Raw genomic sequence first — 14,540 nt, forward strand, 5'->3', positions numbered from 1 at the left:
TCACTAAACAAATTTGCCGATTCGACTGTGCTGGCCAATCAACCCAAAAAGCGACTGCTGAGGACCAGTCGCTGAAGCTCTTTCCGACTGCCTTCTGCCGCCCTGCTCTCAACCCTGTCAGCCCCAATCTCCTGCTTCCCCAATCTTACTAGAGAGGGTTCAGAGGAGAGCGACATGTCTGATAAAAGGGATGGAAAATCTTTCATACGCTGAGAGATTGGAGAAACTGGGACTCTTTTCCCTGGAGAAGAGGAGACTTAGAGGGGATATGATAGAGACTTACAAGATCTTGAAGGGCATAGAGAGTAGCGAGGGACAGATTCTTCAAACTTTCGAAAAATAAAAGAACAAGAAGGCATTCGGAGAAGTTGAAAGGGGACAGATTCAAAACAAATGCTAGGAAGTTCTTCTTTACCCAACGTGTGGTAGACACCTGGAATGCGCTTCCAGAGGACGTAATAGGTCAGAGTACGGTATTGGGGTTCAAGAAAGGATTGGACATTTTCCTACTAGAAAAGGGGATAGAAGGGTATAGATAGAAGAGTACTGTGCAGGTCCTGGACCTGTTGGGCCGCCGCGTGAGCGGACTGCTGGGCGCGATGGACCTCGGGTCTGACCCAGCGGAGGCAATGCTTATGTTCTTATGTTCTTGTGTTCCTGTCTGCCCCGACTGTAGCTGCCCTGATCGCCTGCCTGCCCCGAGCTGCCCTCATCGCCTGCCTGCTCCGTGTCTCCCACCCTTCCCCACAGTGTAAGCCCGTGGTTTTAACCCGCAGGCTTTAAAGTGAGTTAAAACTACGGGCTGTAAAAAAAAAGAAAGAAAAAAGTGTTTGGCCGGAGGTCCAGTGCATGTGCAGACTATCTAAAGATGGCCTGCGTATGCGCGGAGATCGCTATAGAGCAATCCGTTCCTCCGATCACCCCCATCTGCATGTTGCAGTTTGGTGAATTCATTGGACCTGCCCGGATCAGGACCGGATCGGGCCCGATCGGGCAGGTTAGTGAATCTAGCCCTTGGTAGGCATGATTCTAGAACTTTTAGGCACCTAGTGTAAAGTGTATAGCTAAAAGTAGGTGTGGTTATGGGGTATGTTTTTAAGTTAGGTGTCTGTTTTTGAGTTAGGAGTAATTGGGTGCCTAACTTAGGTGCAGGCATTTAGGCCAAGAAGACCCTGTCATAAATAGGATGCACCTAAATGTTAGAACACTTAGCATTGCTTAAGCACGCTTAGGTGGCACTAAGTGTGATTCTATAATAGGCACCTAACTTTTATAGAATCGCACATAGAGCCACAATAGTTGGCACCAATTTTTAGGAGACACATAGAGAATTGGGCCCTAAGGGTATAATTCTCCTTAATCTCCTTTGTTCATTTCTTCCTCCAAAATGGAAGAAAAATAACAAATGCATCCTCCCTACTTCATTTGTAGTACTTTCATTGTCTTAGGTTTATAAAATGTTATGTTATGTTAATTGGGTTTACCTATCAAGTCCAAGGTCAGATTACATTACAAGAGGTTGGGTCAGTTACCCTTGAATTTGCAGTGGACAATTTGACACGGACATTCAACAGAAGGGCTAGTACAGGTAGAGCATCACAATTACTAATACAGTTAGGTCATACAGAATTATAAGTTTAAGTAGGTCAACTTTGGCTCATCATTATGTCCTAAGAGTTGCATTGGACAGTTTAGAAATGGGCTTTTAGAGTTACCGTGGGCACTACTTGTAAAAACAGTACCACATACACGTGAAAGTTGTGAAATTGGTTCTTCCACATAGAAATGTAGACACTTCCACATGGAAGCTGCTGGACTCATGCTGCTTCTTCTTTTTTTTGTAAAGTGGCTATGTACGCTCCTGCATGTCCATGTACATGGTTTACCAAAGGGTCCACAGTCCACATGACTTCTATAAAATACCAGTAGACCTGAACATATCATGACCTGAAAAAAAGGTGTCTAGTTATAAGTGCATTATTTCAATAAAATAATAATTTGTATAGCCTAGATCAGTGATTCCCAACCCTATCCTGGAGGACCACCAGGCCAATTGGGTTTTCAGGCTAGCCCTAATGAATATGCATGAGATAGATTTGCATATAATGGAAGTGATAGGTATGCAAATCTGCTCCATGCATATTCATTAGGGCTAGCCTGAAAACCCGATTGGCCTGGTGGTCCTCCAGGACAGGGTTGGGAACCACTGGCCTAGATCATTTTCCTTTTTGCTTTAATTAAGCAGCTGGACATAAGGTTGATGATTTTCTAGATCTTTATTTAAAAGTAAGGCTAATAGCCAACTAAGCAATGTCTAATGGCCAACTAGTTGCTGAGTGCTGCTCAGTGACCCAGTTCAAGAAAGTAAACTTTAGACCCGTCTTGGCTTTCAACATTGCAGTGCGGATAGAAAATCAATGCCCACTTGAACACTTTTTCACATTATGCTTGCATTTTTAAATGAGTTTTTTCCACTCGTCATTACACCATACTCCCCCATGTTTCACAGGAAAAGGATTGCTTTATTTGCAGACAAAGCATAACCCCCCCCCCCAAAAAAAAATCAAAACTGAAATGCAACAACTATATAGGTTTTCATTGGAAGGGCATTAGCAATTACAGCTGTGAGTTTGTTGGGTTAGCTCTTTAGCAACTTTGCACAAGATTTGTCAGTATTAAGCTATTCTTTATAAAAATCGATCCCCCAATATTCAGTAGGATTTTGCCAGCAGGGAATGGCTCCCAGCTGACTAAGTCCCATTTGGCCGGCTATGTGCTAATATTCAGGAGGAAATAGCCAGCTATCACCCAGTGAATATCAGACTTACTGGCCAGTCTGGTGACCGGTTGTGTACGTTCCTTGACATAGCTGGTCACCACCAATTTTTATTGACTGACCGGCTAAGGCACATGGCCAGATAGACTGGACTTTTAGGTGGGTCTATCTTTGATTGTTAGCCTTAGCTGGCTAGCTGCTGAAAATTAGATTGGCTGGCGAAGTGTGAACGGCCGATCTTTGCACAGATATTCAATGCTGGCGACAACGGCATTGAATATCCAGAATTGCCACCAATTGGTTCAACATTTGGCCCTATGAATGTTTTTAAACTCTTTGGGGAGCATTGATGAACATCAATCTTCATGTTATGCTACAGGTTTTCAATGGGATTGAGGTTGGAACTTGGATTGGGCCATTCAAGGACATTCACTTTTTATTGCATAGCTGTTTTGCTGTAGATTTGGCTATGTGATTAAGACTGTTGTCATGCTGAAAGGTAAATTTTGATCATAGTTTAAGTTTTCTTGCAGAGAACAGCAGGTTTTCCTCCAGGGCTTCCATTCCTTGCCAAGGGCAGGCCAGGATATAGCTGCATCACTCATCCACTCCTCCCTTATTCAACAACTGCAAAAACTCCCTTCAGCCACTAAGGTTCCTATTATAACTCGTACGAATACAAACTTACAAATCATCTCTCTTGTGGGATAAATGACACGAAACTCCATTAAACTTGAAGTCCTTATAGGAACGGATGCAAAATATTGTAAGATTTTTTACTATAACTTTTTATTGGAATTTCTGAATTAAACAAATTTCCAAGAATAGTGACAACACTTCAGTGTAAGGAGTAATAATTACCTACTACAACCCATCATCCAACATCTAACACTCCACCTGGTCTCCATCCCCCAGCCCCCTCTTCCCCCTCCCAACCCCTACCCTTTCCCCTTAGCCCTCACTTCAAACATACCTTACCAACTCATAACTTTGTCACAGCATGGTACTGAGTTAGTAATAACATCTTACAGGAAAAATGTGTATCAGATAAAAACAGTGAATGTGAAATTTCTATAAGAAATGTGTCAATCCTGCTCAGTAAGCATCTGATCTCTCCATTCCTCCCATTCTCTACACTAGTTCTTGACTGGGAGCCAGAATTGTGCATGTTCGCTTCCCTTCCCTTGAAGCTCATGAGTAATTTTTTTCACATAATCTTAACTCATCAATCACCTGAAAACAGGCCTGTAAGCTAGGTCCGGTTGGAGTCTTCCGGAACCTCACAATACACATCTTGGCTCTCAGTATTAAGAGATAAGATAGCGACTGTAATGATTTCTATAGTAGCATCCCTTTAGGTAGTAGACCCAAAATACATAGTCCTTTATTCATTTTGAAGTCAGCACCAGTTCATTGGTGTATACAGTCCAGAATCTGAGTCCAGCATCTTTTTATAATAGGGTAGTCTCTCCATATGTGCTCAAGTGATCCTCTTTGACCTCAATTTTTCCAACAATGCCAAGTCACCAGAAACAGTATATTGCTGTCTATTGTGTGTCCAATGTACTCTATGCAAACTCCGTATTTGAAATTGCTTATAGTTTGTGATAATAGAGCATTTATGAGCATATACATGTATCTGACCAAGAATCCTCCGTTAATGGGGACCCCAACCAGGCTTCCCATTTTTGCTCTGAAAGAGCTCTTTCAGTTTGGTGAAGGGTGTCTAGTGTAGCATATATTCATGATAGCATCTTTTTCTGAAGGCATGATTTGAAAAGCACCACCTCAATGGCTGTGGTTTCCTTTTGAAAGCAGCCCGGGCATAGTATTTACAAGAAAGTCTCTAGCACTGGCCCAAAAGTTCCTGGAGCTGTGCAAGTGGTACAACAGATCCTTGTGTAAAAAAAAATTTTTTATGGTGAGACAATTCAGCACTCTCTAGGACAGTGGCTCCCAACCCTGTCCTGGAGGACCCAGACCAATCGGGTTTTCAGGCCAGCCCTAATGAATATGCATGGAGGAGATTTGCATGCCTTTCACTTCCATTATATGCAAATCTCTCTCATGCATATTCATTAGGGCTAGCCTGAAAACCCGATTGGCCTGGTGGTCATCCAGGATAGGGTTGGGAACCACTGCTCTAGGGCTTCTCGAAAGGAAGTAAAATATTGTGTGAACCGGGGTCGATGATCTTTTTAAAGGCCAGACCAGACTATTCATGCTCCCTCCACATTCCAAGAAGCAATCTTATATCCTTTACCCGTCATGTTAGGTTATTCAACCAAACCTGTCATCTTAAATCCCACTCACAACTGCAATCACACTCTGCAACCCCCATGCATCTCTCACTCAGTATCCACCCATGTCCCCCCTCCCCACCCTGACCCCCCACCTCTTACCATCTTCTGAAAATTAAGAGGTGACAGCCCACCCCATCTTATTTATTTATTTAGAAATTTATATACCGCATAAAAACTATGCGGTTTACAAAATTACAGGAAAACCAAACAAAAACTGCAGACAATGTACACACGATGCAGGCAATAATTTATTGTACCAAAGTTAAAATGCAGTAATATAAAAAACCTTTTTACCAACCAAGAGACCCAACACGGTCCGTGTTTCGGACAACATGCCTTCGTCAGGGGTCCATGGTAAATAAGGTATACAATGTACCGCAAAAAATGAAGATAACAACAAATGCCTGTGTATTACGCCAAAACCGCTGCCAAAAACGGAAGCTTTTGAGTGATTCCGTTTTTGGCAGCGGTTTTGGCGTAATACACAGGCATTTGTTGTTATCTTCATTTTATGCAGTACATTGTATACCTTATTTACCATGGACCCCTGACGAAGGCGTGTTGTCTGAAACACGGACCGTGTTGGGTCTCTTGGTTGGTAAAAGGGTTTTTTATATTACTGCATTTTAACTTTGGTACAATAAATTATTGCCTGCATCGTGTACATCGTCTACAGTTTTTGTTTGGTTTTCCTGTTTCGGTGGTTTTTCTGCAGATTCGGTTGGATTTCTTTTTTTGTTTACAAAATTACATACATACATATTAAAAATCCTAAAACATGTTTCGACAGAACAAACACAATAAAACATTAACTAACAGTATCATTTTTAAAACCTTTTTTTCAAATTCAATCTTCTCATGTCTTCTCTACCTCCCACTTCCCTCCATCTCTCCCAGTATTTTACTTAACAAAACTCTTAGAAAAACTATTGACTCATACTAATAATACTTGAAATAAAAGGTGTACCCATAAAGCCAGAGAATTAGCAGACCTTACACCTCAGGATCACACACACACACACACACACATACATCAGCTTAATCCTATTATTTCACAGCTTAATCCTATTATTTCACAATTCAGGAAGCAAGTTATACTGTTCAAGGAACAGAAATAAAGACACTTCTGTGTTACCACACTTGTTCTTAGCTCACAGCTGCCTCAAAGCAGAAGTTAGCCCAATCTATCTAGCACATGGTCTAGCTCTAACCAGACCTGGAATAAAGTTCACAGCCTCAAGAAGTTAGTGGTTTACCTCATCCAAGCTCACATGGAAACAGATTATAACCTTCAATCAGAAACCCCACTGATTCCAACAGTTTCTCCAGTAGTCCAGGCTGGCTTACCCTTGCCAAACTAATATCAATTGTCTAACCTGGACAATCACACTCCCCACTCCACTTCCCAGGGTTTTGCCTAATTCCTCTGGCTAGTGTATACGGGCTTCCCAGGGCTCTGCTTCAGCCCACGGCTAGGGAAGTCTGGCTTCCCAGGGATGTGCTTCAGACCACAAATAGGCAATTCTTATGTTTTTAAGTTAAACTCACAATTCCACGTCCTCCCACAGTTAGATAAGTAGCTAGAGTAGTCTGACTTCTCAGGGTTCTTCTTCCCAGGTTCTGTCTCAGCTCCCATGGCTAATGAAAGCTGACAGTCTCTCCCTTTATCCTCCAGAGATCTCTCTGACTCACTGCACTTTGAAGCCTTTACACTTCTCCCTACCCGAGACCTGTCCCTGTGACTCGACAGGCTTGCCCTTTCTCCACTATGGTGACTTACTATGGGCTAGAGCCCCCTGCTGTTCAGTAAGAGGGAACCCCCTTATTCCCTCACAGGGACCTTGAGTTTGCAAGTCTGTATCTTGCACTTCTACTGATTTTCCCACCATACCATTATGTCTTCCTCCTGTGAAAGAATCTGAGAAGCCACTGATGTGCCTTTTCGTCGAGAGCACCAACCACTTAGCTTCTGGCTTCTTTTTATTAAGTGTAGCTTTTGCTTGGTTAAGAAGTTGTGCAGGGTGGCGTAGCAGCTTTATCCCCGCAGGAGAGAATTGGTTATTACAGGAGAGTTTTTGTTGTCCCTTCACTTGTTTCTTTATGCTCGTTTTCTTGGCAGAGTCCCAAACTGGTTTATTAGCCTGAGTGGAAAAATAATCAAGAGGCTTCACAAAACACTCCTACTTCTTTACTGGTTTCAAAAAAAGATGACATTTACCATTTTGGAATATAACTAGCTTGGCCGGATACCAGATTCCTACCTGAGTTTTCCTTGCTGCCAGGGCCTGTTTATTTATTCATTTATTTAGCAATTCCTCACAAAAGAGCCCAGAATGGGTTACAGGAGTATATACACAGTACAGTCAAGACAAATATGGACAAGATGTATTTGGGAGGTAGTGGTACAATGATTGAGTTATGGTAAATAGAGAACATCTGAGATAGACTAGATAATTATACATGCTATAGTAGAAATAAACAGCTGAGATACAGTACATTAGTTAACATACATGCTCGTAGATATAAACATCCAAGATACAAGTCCAAAGTTTTCTCCTGTGTCTTATCATTTCTACAATTAAATCTTGAAAATGAAACAATTTGACTATAAACACCCATGGGAGCAGAATAATGTCCGATTATGAGTCTCGGCTCCCTCTGAGCCCTTTCAATTTCATAGAGCAGTTGTGCTGGGGAATCCGTAAAGCAATGTGATAACACTTTATGTATGAATTGTAATGGCTTATCTCTTTCTTCTCCCTCTGGAATACCATGAATTTGACCATAAATTTGACCATCTTCCTCGATTTTCTAGATCTTCAATTGCAGTGGCCACATACTCGAGACGCTTTTAAGCCTCCTGCAGTCCTTTCCGTCCCTTCTCTTGAGAGACCCCCACATCATGAATTCCGTCTTCCACTTGCTCCAGCCTATCAGATAGGGCAGCGATCTTCTTTTCCAGTTTCTCAACCACCAGCCTCAGTATTTCAAGCTTTGCTGTTCTCAAGTCTAGCCAATACTAGTGCTAGGGCCTCATTCTCCAGTACTGTGCCCACCTGACTTATGCAATGATTTTCCAGTACTGTATACTGACAAAACTTTCAGACCCCAGCATTCTTTGAGGGTAGGAGTGCCCTTCTCTTTGAGAAGTTGCAACATTTTCTCCACTCTGAGCTCAACTGCGCTATTATACCTTTGGATGTTATCAGAGCCCACACATCCTGCCCAAAACATGTCTCTAACACGTCCCTTTTCTGAGTTTGTCATTTTGGAGGACGAACGTCCGGCAAAATGTCTAAGTTCTTTGTTTTGATTATCGGTACTTTGAATGTTTTGCAGAGAAAATGGCTGATTTTTGGCCATTTTTGTATTTTTAAAAATGCCCCTAATTAAATCTGAGATTAAGTTCATAGCTCTCGAGATTCTCTGTGCTTGCCCCATCCTTCCTTGAAATCAGATGATGCCCTTGCCCCCACTTCCTCCACCAGTGGCGTAGTAAGGGGTGTGTGTGGGGAGGTGTTCCATCCCAGGCGCGCTCTTCCTAAGAGCGCAGCACCCCACCTTCTCTCTGCCCTCCCGCGCCCCTTGACTTCCCCCGTACCTTTTTTTACTTCTCTGGCACGAGGTTGCTACCTGCGTCGGCGTCAGCACTCTCTCGGAGGTCACTTCCGGGACCCACACCTAGGAAGTGATATCAAAAGGCAAGCATACCCTGACGTGGGCATACTGCTCATGCTGGGGAAGTTAAAAAGGTACTGGGAAAGGGAAGGAGGTGTGCTCATGGCAGAGGGGTGCACGGAAAGAGGGCAGGGGAGGGGCACCACCGCCCCGGGTGCCGCTCACTGTCCTCCACTACCCCTTTCTGTATAGAAATATTTACTTATATTTCTCCTGAGACTACCCTCATTGCAGATTCTCCTCGGAGGTATTTACATATCTCTATCTAATTGCCTTCTCTCGCCTTCCTTCTAAAGTGCACTGATACTTTCTTTTTGAAAACTGTTTGCAAAGTTTGTCCTAGCTTGAAAGTTGTCTCAGAAAATGTAAACATGTGTCTGATTATTCCACAGAGCTGCTAAGTTACCCATTCCAGGAGGGAGGCTTTTTGGCCTGTCCTGGTTTTAAACTTGCAGTACATCCCAAAGCAGTGTAGAATTTGTAGTTCATCATGCTACCCATTGAAATCAGTGATGCAGGTCCCATAATGCACCTATGCTGACTGTGGTTGGCAGAAATCCAGGACTGGCTAAAAAGTCTCCCGCCTGAAATGGGCAACTTGGCAGCTTTGATAGTATACAGCCAAAATTTTGATTTCTAAACTGTACCACAGTCATTTTAGAGATGACTGGTATATGCTTTTTCTTATCTTGTTTAACTGTAGCATCCCGAATCCTTGAAAATATGGATATATCTACAGCACCTTGTAAAAATTTCTATCAGTATGCATGTGGAGGATGGATGAAGAAGCATAAAATTCCCGATGCAAGCTCCCGCCACAGTAACTTTGACATTTTAAGAGATGAATTAGAAGTTGTTATGAAAGGTCAGTGAAATTTAAGTCTTTATACCTCAAAACTGGACCTTTGGAACCATATGATTGGTAGCAAGCCTCCAGGCCTTGAAGTGTGTAATAGCTGCAATATGTGCCTTGTAATAAGGTTTGAGTCATTGTTTTCATTGGGCATGGAGCGTTAGCCTAGGAAGTAGATCAATTTTGAGCACAGCTGGCACCTTGTGCAAGTTCAGATTCTGTGAGTTGTAAATGTTTAGAAAATCTACTTTAAAGAAGATATGAAGTGTCCGATGTGGTTCAAGGCAAATCTTCTCTATTAGGGTTGAGGAAGCCAAAGAAGTAATACACTGAGGGGCAGATGCTCAAAACTCCAGCGCTGTAAAGGTACAGTGCCGGAGAAACACTGGCCTAAGTTTAGTGACAGACGCTCAACACTAACAGGAAGCAAATTAAATGCCCACTGTTGGTTTTGTCAATCAAACAAAAGCACTATAATTAAATGTAGGTGCTTACTTCATATATCGATGTGGTAGCTAGGAAATATTTTCTTTCCTGCTATACAAGCAACCAAGGCTTCATCCCTCTTTACCACCGACAACCACTGTAACCGCCAATTGAAAAAGCTATTTAGGCGAATCATGTCGGCTTTGACATCCCTTATAAATACTGACATCTCGAGCCAAGAGGACTTAGCCACAGTTTTAAGCTAAGTATAAAAACATAAAAGAATATAAAAAGTTAAAAAGTTTAAGAAAAATATTTAGCTCTATGAAAAAGATCATTAGATCCAGTGACGAGCAGACACGTAAAGCTCAGGACAATGAAAGGTTTGAGTCCTGAGTGGTGCCACTGAGGGTCGGTTAAGATCTAATATGGTTGCTTGTATAGCAGGAAAGAAAATATTTCCTAGCTACCACATCGATCGGTCACTGTTGGTTTTGAGCATCTGATGCTAAAGAGTCAGAATTTCCTGGGGCATGCCCACAAGAGCTGTGCAGTAGGCACAACTCTTGTGAGCATGTCCAGGGAATCCCAGCCCCCACCACTTCCAGCCAAGCCCCCAAAAGTAGGGTACCATATGGCTCCACAAAAAGGAGGACAGATTGAGACAACCGGGTTTTACTTCTACTGAAAACAACGGAAGTAAGGAGAACAAATAGAGACATCTGGGCTTTATTTCCATTGAAAGTAATGGAAGTAAAACCTGGTTGTCTCAATCCGTCCTACTTTTTCTGGAGCCATATGGTAACCCTACCAAAAAGAAGACCCTAGTGGTCTAGTGGGCTGGGCTGGGCTAGAATGGGCTGGACCCAACCCTCCCCATCATCTCAAGGAAGGACCGATCCTCCCCTCCCTACCATGCCATACAGGCTAGGAAACCCCCTACCCCTGACCCCCCGCCCTTCAAACCTAGATTGAAGAGCAGCAGGACAGATGCCCACTTCCTCCTACCTCATGGCTCTGCCTCTTCAAAATGGTGACCCTACCTCTGGGTTTTTCTTCTTTGCCCATTACTTTTCATAACATCTTAGTTGACATTTCAGAAGTCTCAACCCATCTAGATACCACGTTCTAGATGTACCGTGTTTCCCCGAAAATAAGGCCTACCCGAAAATAAGCCCTAGCATGGTTTTTAAAGATGCTCCTAATATAAGCCCTACCCCGAAAATAAGCCCTAGTTAAGATCGACTCCCGAAGCCACCCCAACACTCCCCAACTCCATCCCTGACACTAGTGCTGCCCGATTTGCCAATCATCTCTCCCTTCCTCTCTTCTACCCCAATTCTTCTTTCCTTTCTCTCACACTCCCCACGCCCCCCCCCCCCATTTGCAGCATCTTTCCTCGCCTCTCACCTATCCCCTTGTGCAACAGCTCAGAGGTCTCCAAAAACAGCAGCAGCACTCTGAACAGGCTTCCCCACTAGGGCCTTCCCTCTGCCATGTCACTGATGACGTGACCCTGTCTTATTTTTGGGGAAGCATGGTCGCAGTATTCTTACTGCCTATCTTCCTGAAAGGAACCACGAGCTCTACCAGTTCTGTTAATTTATTGCCCCAGGTCTGAGCCTGTTCTTGAACTCTCATGGCAAGAAATTAATTTTCAAACATGTTAGAAATTGGAGCTAAATTTTCCAGATCTTCCTGATTCCAGTCCCTTATCAAACACTCAGATTCCCTTGAGGATGGTCTCCTTTGTTCTTGGCTTATTTTCAATGACCAGGTTATAAAAAAAAAAAAGTCCAGGGCAAGGGCCTAACTTCATCTTTTGCAGCTCCTGACACAATTAAATCTAACATGTGACCCTTTATATGGGTCAGACCAACAACCCACCGTTTTAACCCCAAATCTTCTAAAATTGTTATAAAGGCACTACAGTGGCCTTAAAACTTGTCTTCCACATGCACATTAAAATCATCTAATATAACTACATTGGGATATAAGACTATTAACTTACTAGTGTTTGATAAATATCATCCCATTTTGCAGTCGGGAGTTCAGGAGAACAGTAAAAGAGTGCCAAATAAAATGGGCTGAGTGGCACCAACTTGGTGGGGGCGCCGGCACCTTTTTTAACGTTCGTGGCGCGAGCAGCAACCCCAGCCTGTTGCTCACGCCAGCGTCAGCTCTTCCTCTGATGTCACTTCCTGGACCCGATGCTGGCACGAAAAGCAGGTTGGGGTTGCTACTCGTGCCGGGAATGTTAAAGAGGGCAAGGGGCGTGTGCACATAGCAGGTGGGGAAGGAGCGAATGGGGACAGAGGAGAGGGCGGGGAGGGGCGCTACCACCCCCAGGTTCCTCTCACCCCGCTAGGCCACTGGCTGAGCTAATTATATAATGCCATTACAGATATCTAATTCCACACATATCCCCTCTTTTATGAAACTGCGATAGCTGAATGGCCCGCGCTGCTCCCGACGCTCATAGGAACTCAATGAACGTCGGGAGCAGCACAGGCCATTCAACGCGGCTCCCTGCACTAGAAACTGCTATTGCAGTTTCGAAAAAGGAGGCCATAGTTCCCTTATCAGCATTGTTTTCAAATTTAATGCTTAAGTTTAATGATGCTAAGTTGACAGGCCCCACTGTAGGCGTTGTGGTAGTAGATAATTAGAAATGATTCAATACCCTTGGGTTTCTCTCACTCCAAACCTACTGACTCCAGATCCTCCAGGCAGGATGATGGATCTACCTGCTTATTTTTTGACTATTCAGCAGACATTTTGGATATTTAAGAAGCAAAAAGTTCAAATGTGAACACCTTCTCTAGAAATATTGCCAAATGGCTGGGCTAATGCACAACCATTGGCATAGCAAGGGGGAGCAATTCCCTCCTCCTCCATCCCCCGCTCTTCTTCTTGCTACGCGTGCATGCCCCTTGCCGTCCCCGTACCTTTTTTACCTCCCTGGCGTGAAGTTGCTGCCCCGCGTCGGCATCGGCGCTCTCTTGGACCTCACTTCCGGGACCTGCGCCTAGGAAGTGATGTCAAAGGGCGAGCGGACGCCGACATGGGCATGCTGCTCACGCCGGAAAAGTTAAAAAAAATAATGGGGAAAGGAAAGGGGGCATGCTTGTGGCAGGGAGGGTGAGGAAAAGGGCGAGGGGGAGCGCTACGACCGCAGGCCACTGTGTACAACATGTGATTAAATCTTATCCTGAACAGAAAGGGGCTAGCTAAAGCTACACCAATACATCCCCAAATCCCAGCTGTGAAAGGTATGGTATTGAATTAATTTCTGGACTAAGCTTGCTGGCCTTTGCAAAGAGGGTTTCTGCTTTTCTTTACAATTATACTAACTGTGTAATAGCAATTCTAGGTTCATAGACAACGGCGCGAAAGACAAACGCGCGGCCGGACAATTGAGCGCAGCGCGGAGGCGCACGCCGCTCAAAATTACTGTTTTTAGGGGCTCCGACGGGGGGTTTTTGTTGGGGAACCCCCCCACTTTACTTAATAGACATTGCGCCGGCGTTATGGGGGGTTTGGGGGGTTGTAACCCTCCACATTTTACTGTAAAAACTTAACTTTTTCCCTAAAAACAGGGAAAAAGTGAAGTTTTCAGTAAAATGTGGGGAGTTACAACCCCTCAAATCCCCCCACAACGTGGCGCGATGTCTATTAAGTAAAGTGGGGGGGTTCCCCCCCCCACGCCCCCCCCGTCGGAGCCCTAAAAACAGTCATTTTGAGCGGTGCGCGCCTCCGCACTGCGCTCAATTGTCTGGGTGCGCCTTTGTCCCGGCACGCTTTTGACCTGACATCGCAATTCTAGGTTAATTTGAAGAGTAACTAGTGAGGTAATTAAATTTGCTGATGACATAAAAAGTTGTTCAAAGTCCTTTAATCATAGGAGGATTGTGACAAATTGCAAGAGGGCCTTGCGAGACTGGGGAAACTGGGCATCAAAGTGGCAGATGATGTTTAGTGCGAGCAAGTGCAAAGTGATGCATGCGGGGAAAAGGAACCCAAACTACAGCTATGTGGTGCAGGGTTCCACATTAGCCAGCCACTGCCAATATTCAGCAGCTTGCCGGCCAAGTTTGACTAGGGTTACCAGACATCCGTGAAAACCTGGACAAGTCCTCTATTTCCATTTGCGCAAGCTACAGGCCCCTCCAAATGCAGCAGGAGTTTGTCGGGGAAGAAGAGAGGAGGTTTGTGGGGCGGAGCTAGAGACTGAAAAGGGAGGGGCCAGAGGTGGAACAGGGCGGGGCCATGTGTCCAGATTTTTGTGGCCCAAAAGATGGTAACTCTAAGTTTGACGGCCAAAGACAACAGCCTAAAAGGGTGGTATATCCGTGGCCATAAAGCTTAAGACCCCTTTTACAAAGCCATGGGTAGAGAATGACTCGGTGACAAAATTCATCACCGTTCCCATCCCCGTGGATAACCGTGGGAAACCATCTTCATGTCATTCTTTAAGGAGAGAGGGAAGAATCAGAGTATGAAT

The 14,540-nt window shown here is 44.2% G+C and overlaps 1 protein-coding gene across 1 annotated transcript in view; it reads left to right on the top strand.

The window, feature by feature from the left end:
• MME (membrane metalloendopeptidase) overlaps positions 1-14,540 on the top strand; it is a 124,034-nt gene that overhangs the window by 24,540 nt on the left and 84,954 nt on the right. Inside the window, exon 4 of the mRNA XM_033957987.1 lies at positions 9,461-9,622. Within this exon, the coding sequence (XP_033813878.1) occupies positions 9,461-9,622 (162 nt within the window). The remainder of the gene's footprint in view (positions 1-9,460; positions 9,623-14,540) is intronic.

This window comes from Geotrypetes seraphini, chromosome 9, assembly GCF_902459505.1.
Source record: "Geotrypetes seraphini chromosome 9, aGeoSer1.1, whole genome shotgun sequence".
NCBI lineage: Eukaryota > Metazoa > Chordata > Amphibia > Gymnophiona > Dermophiidae > Geotrypetes > Geotrypetes seraphini.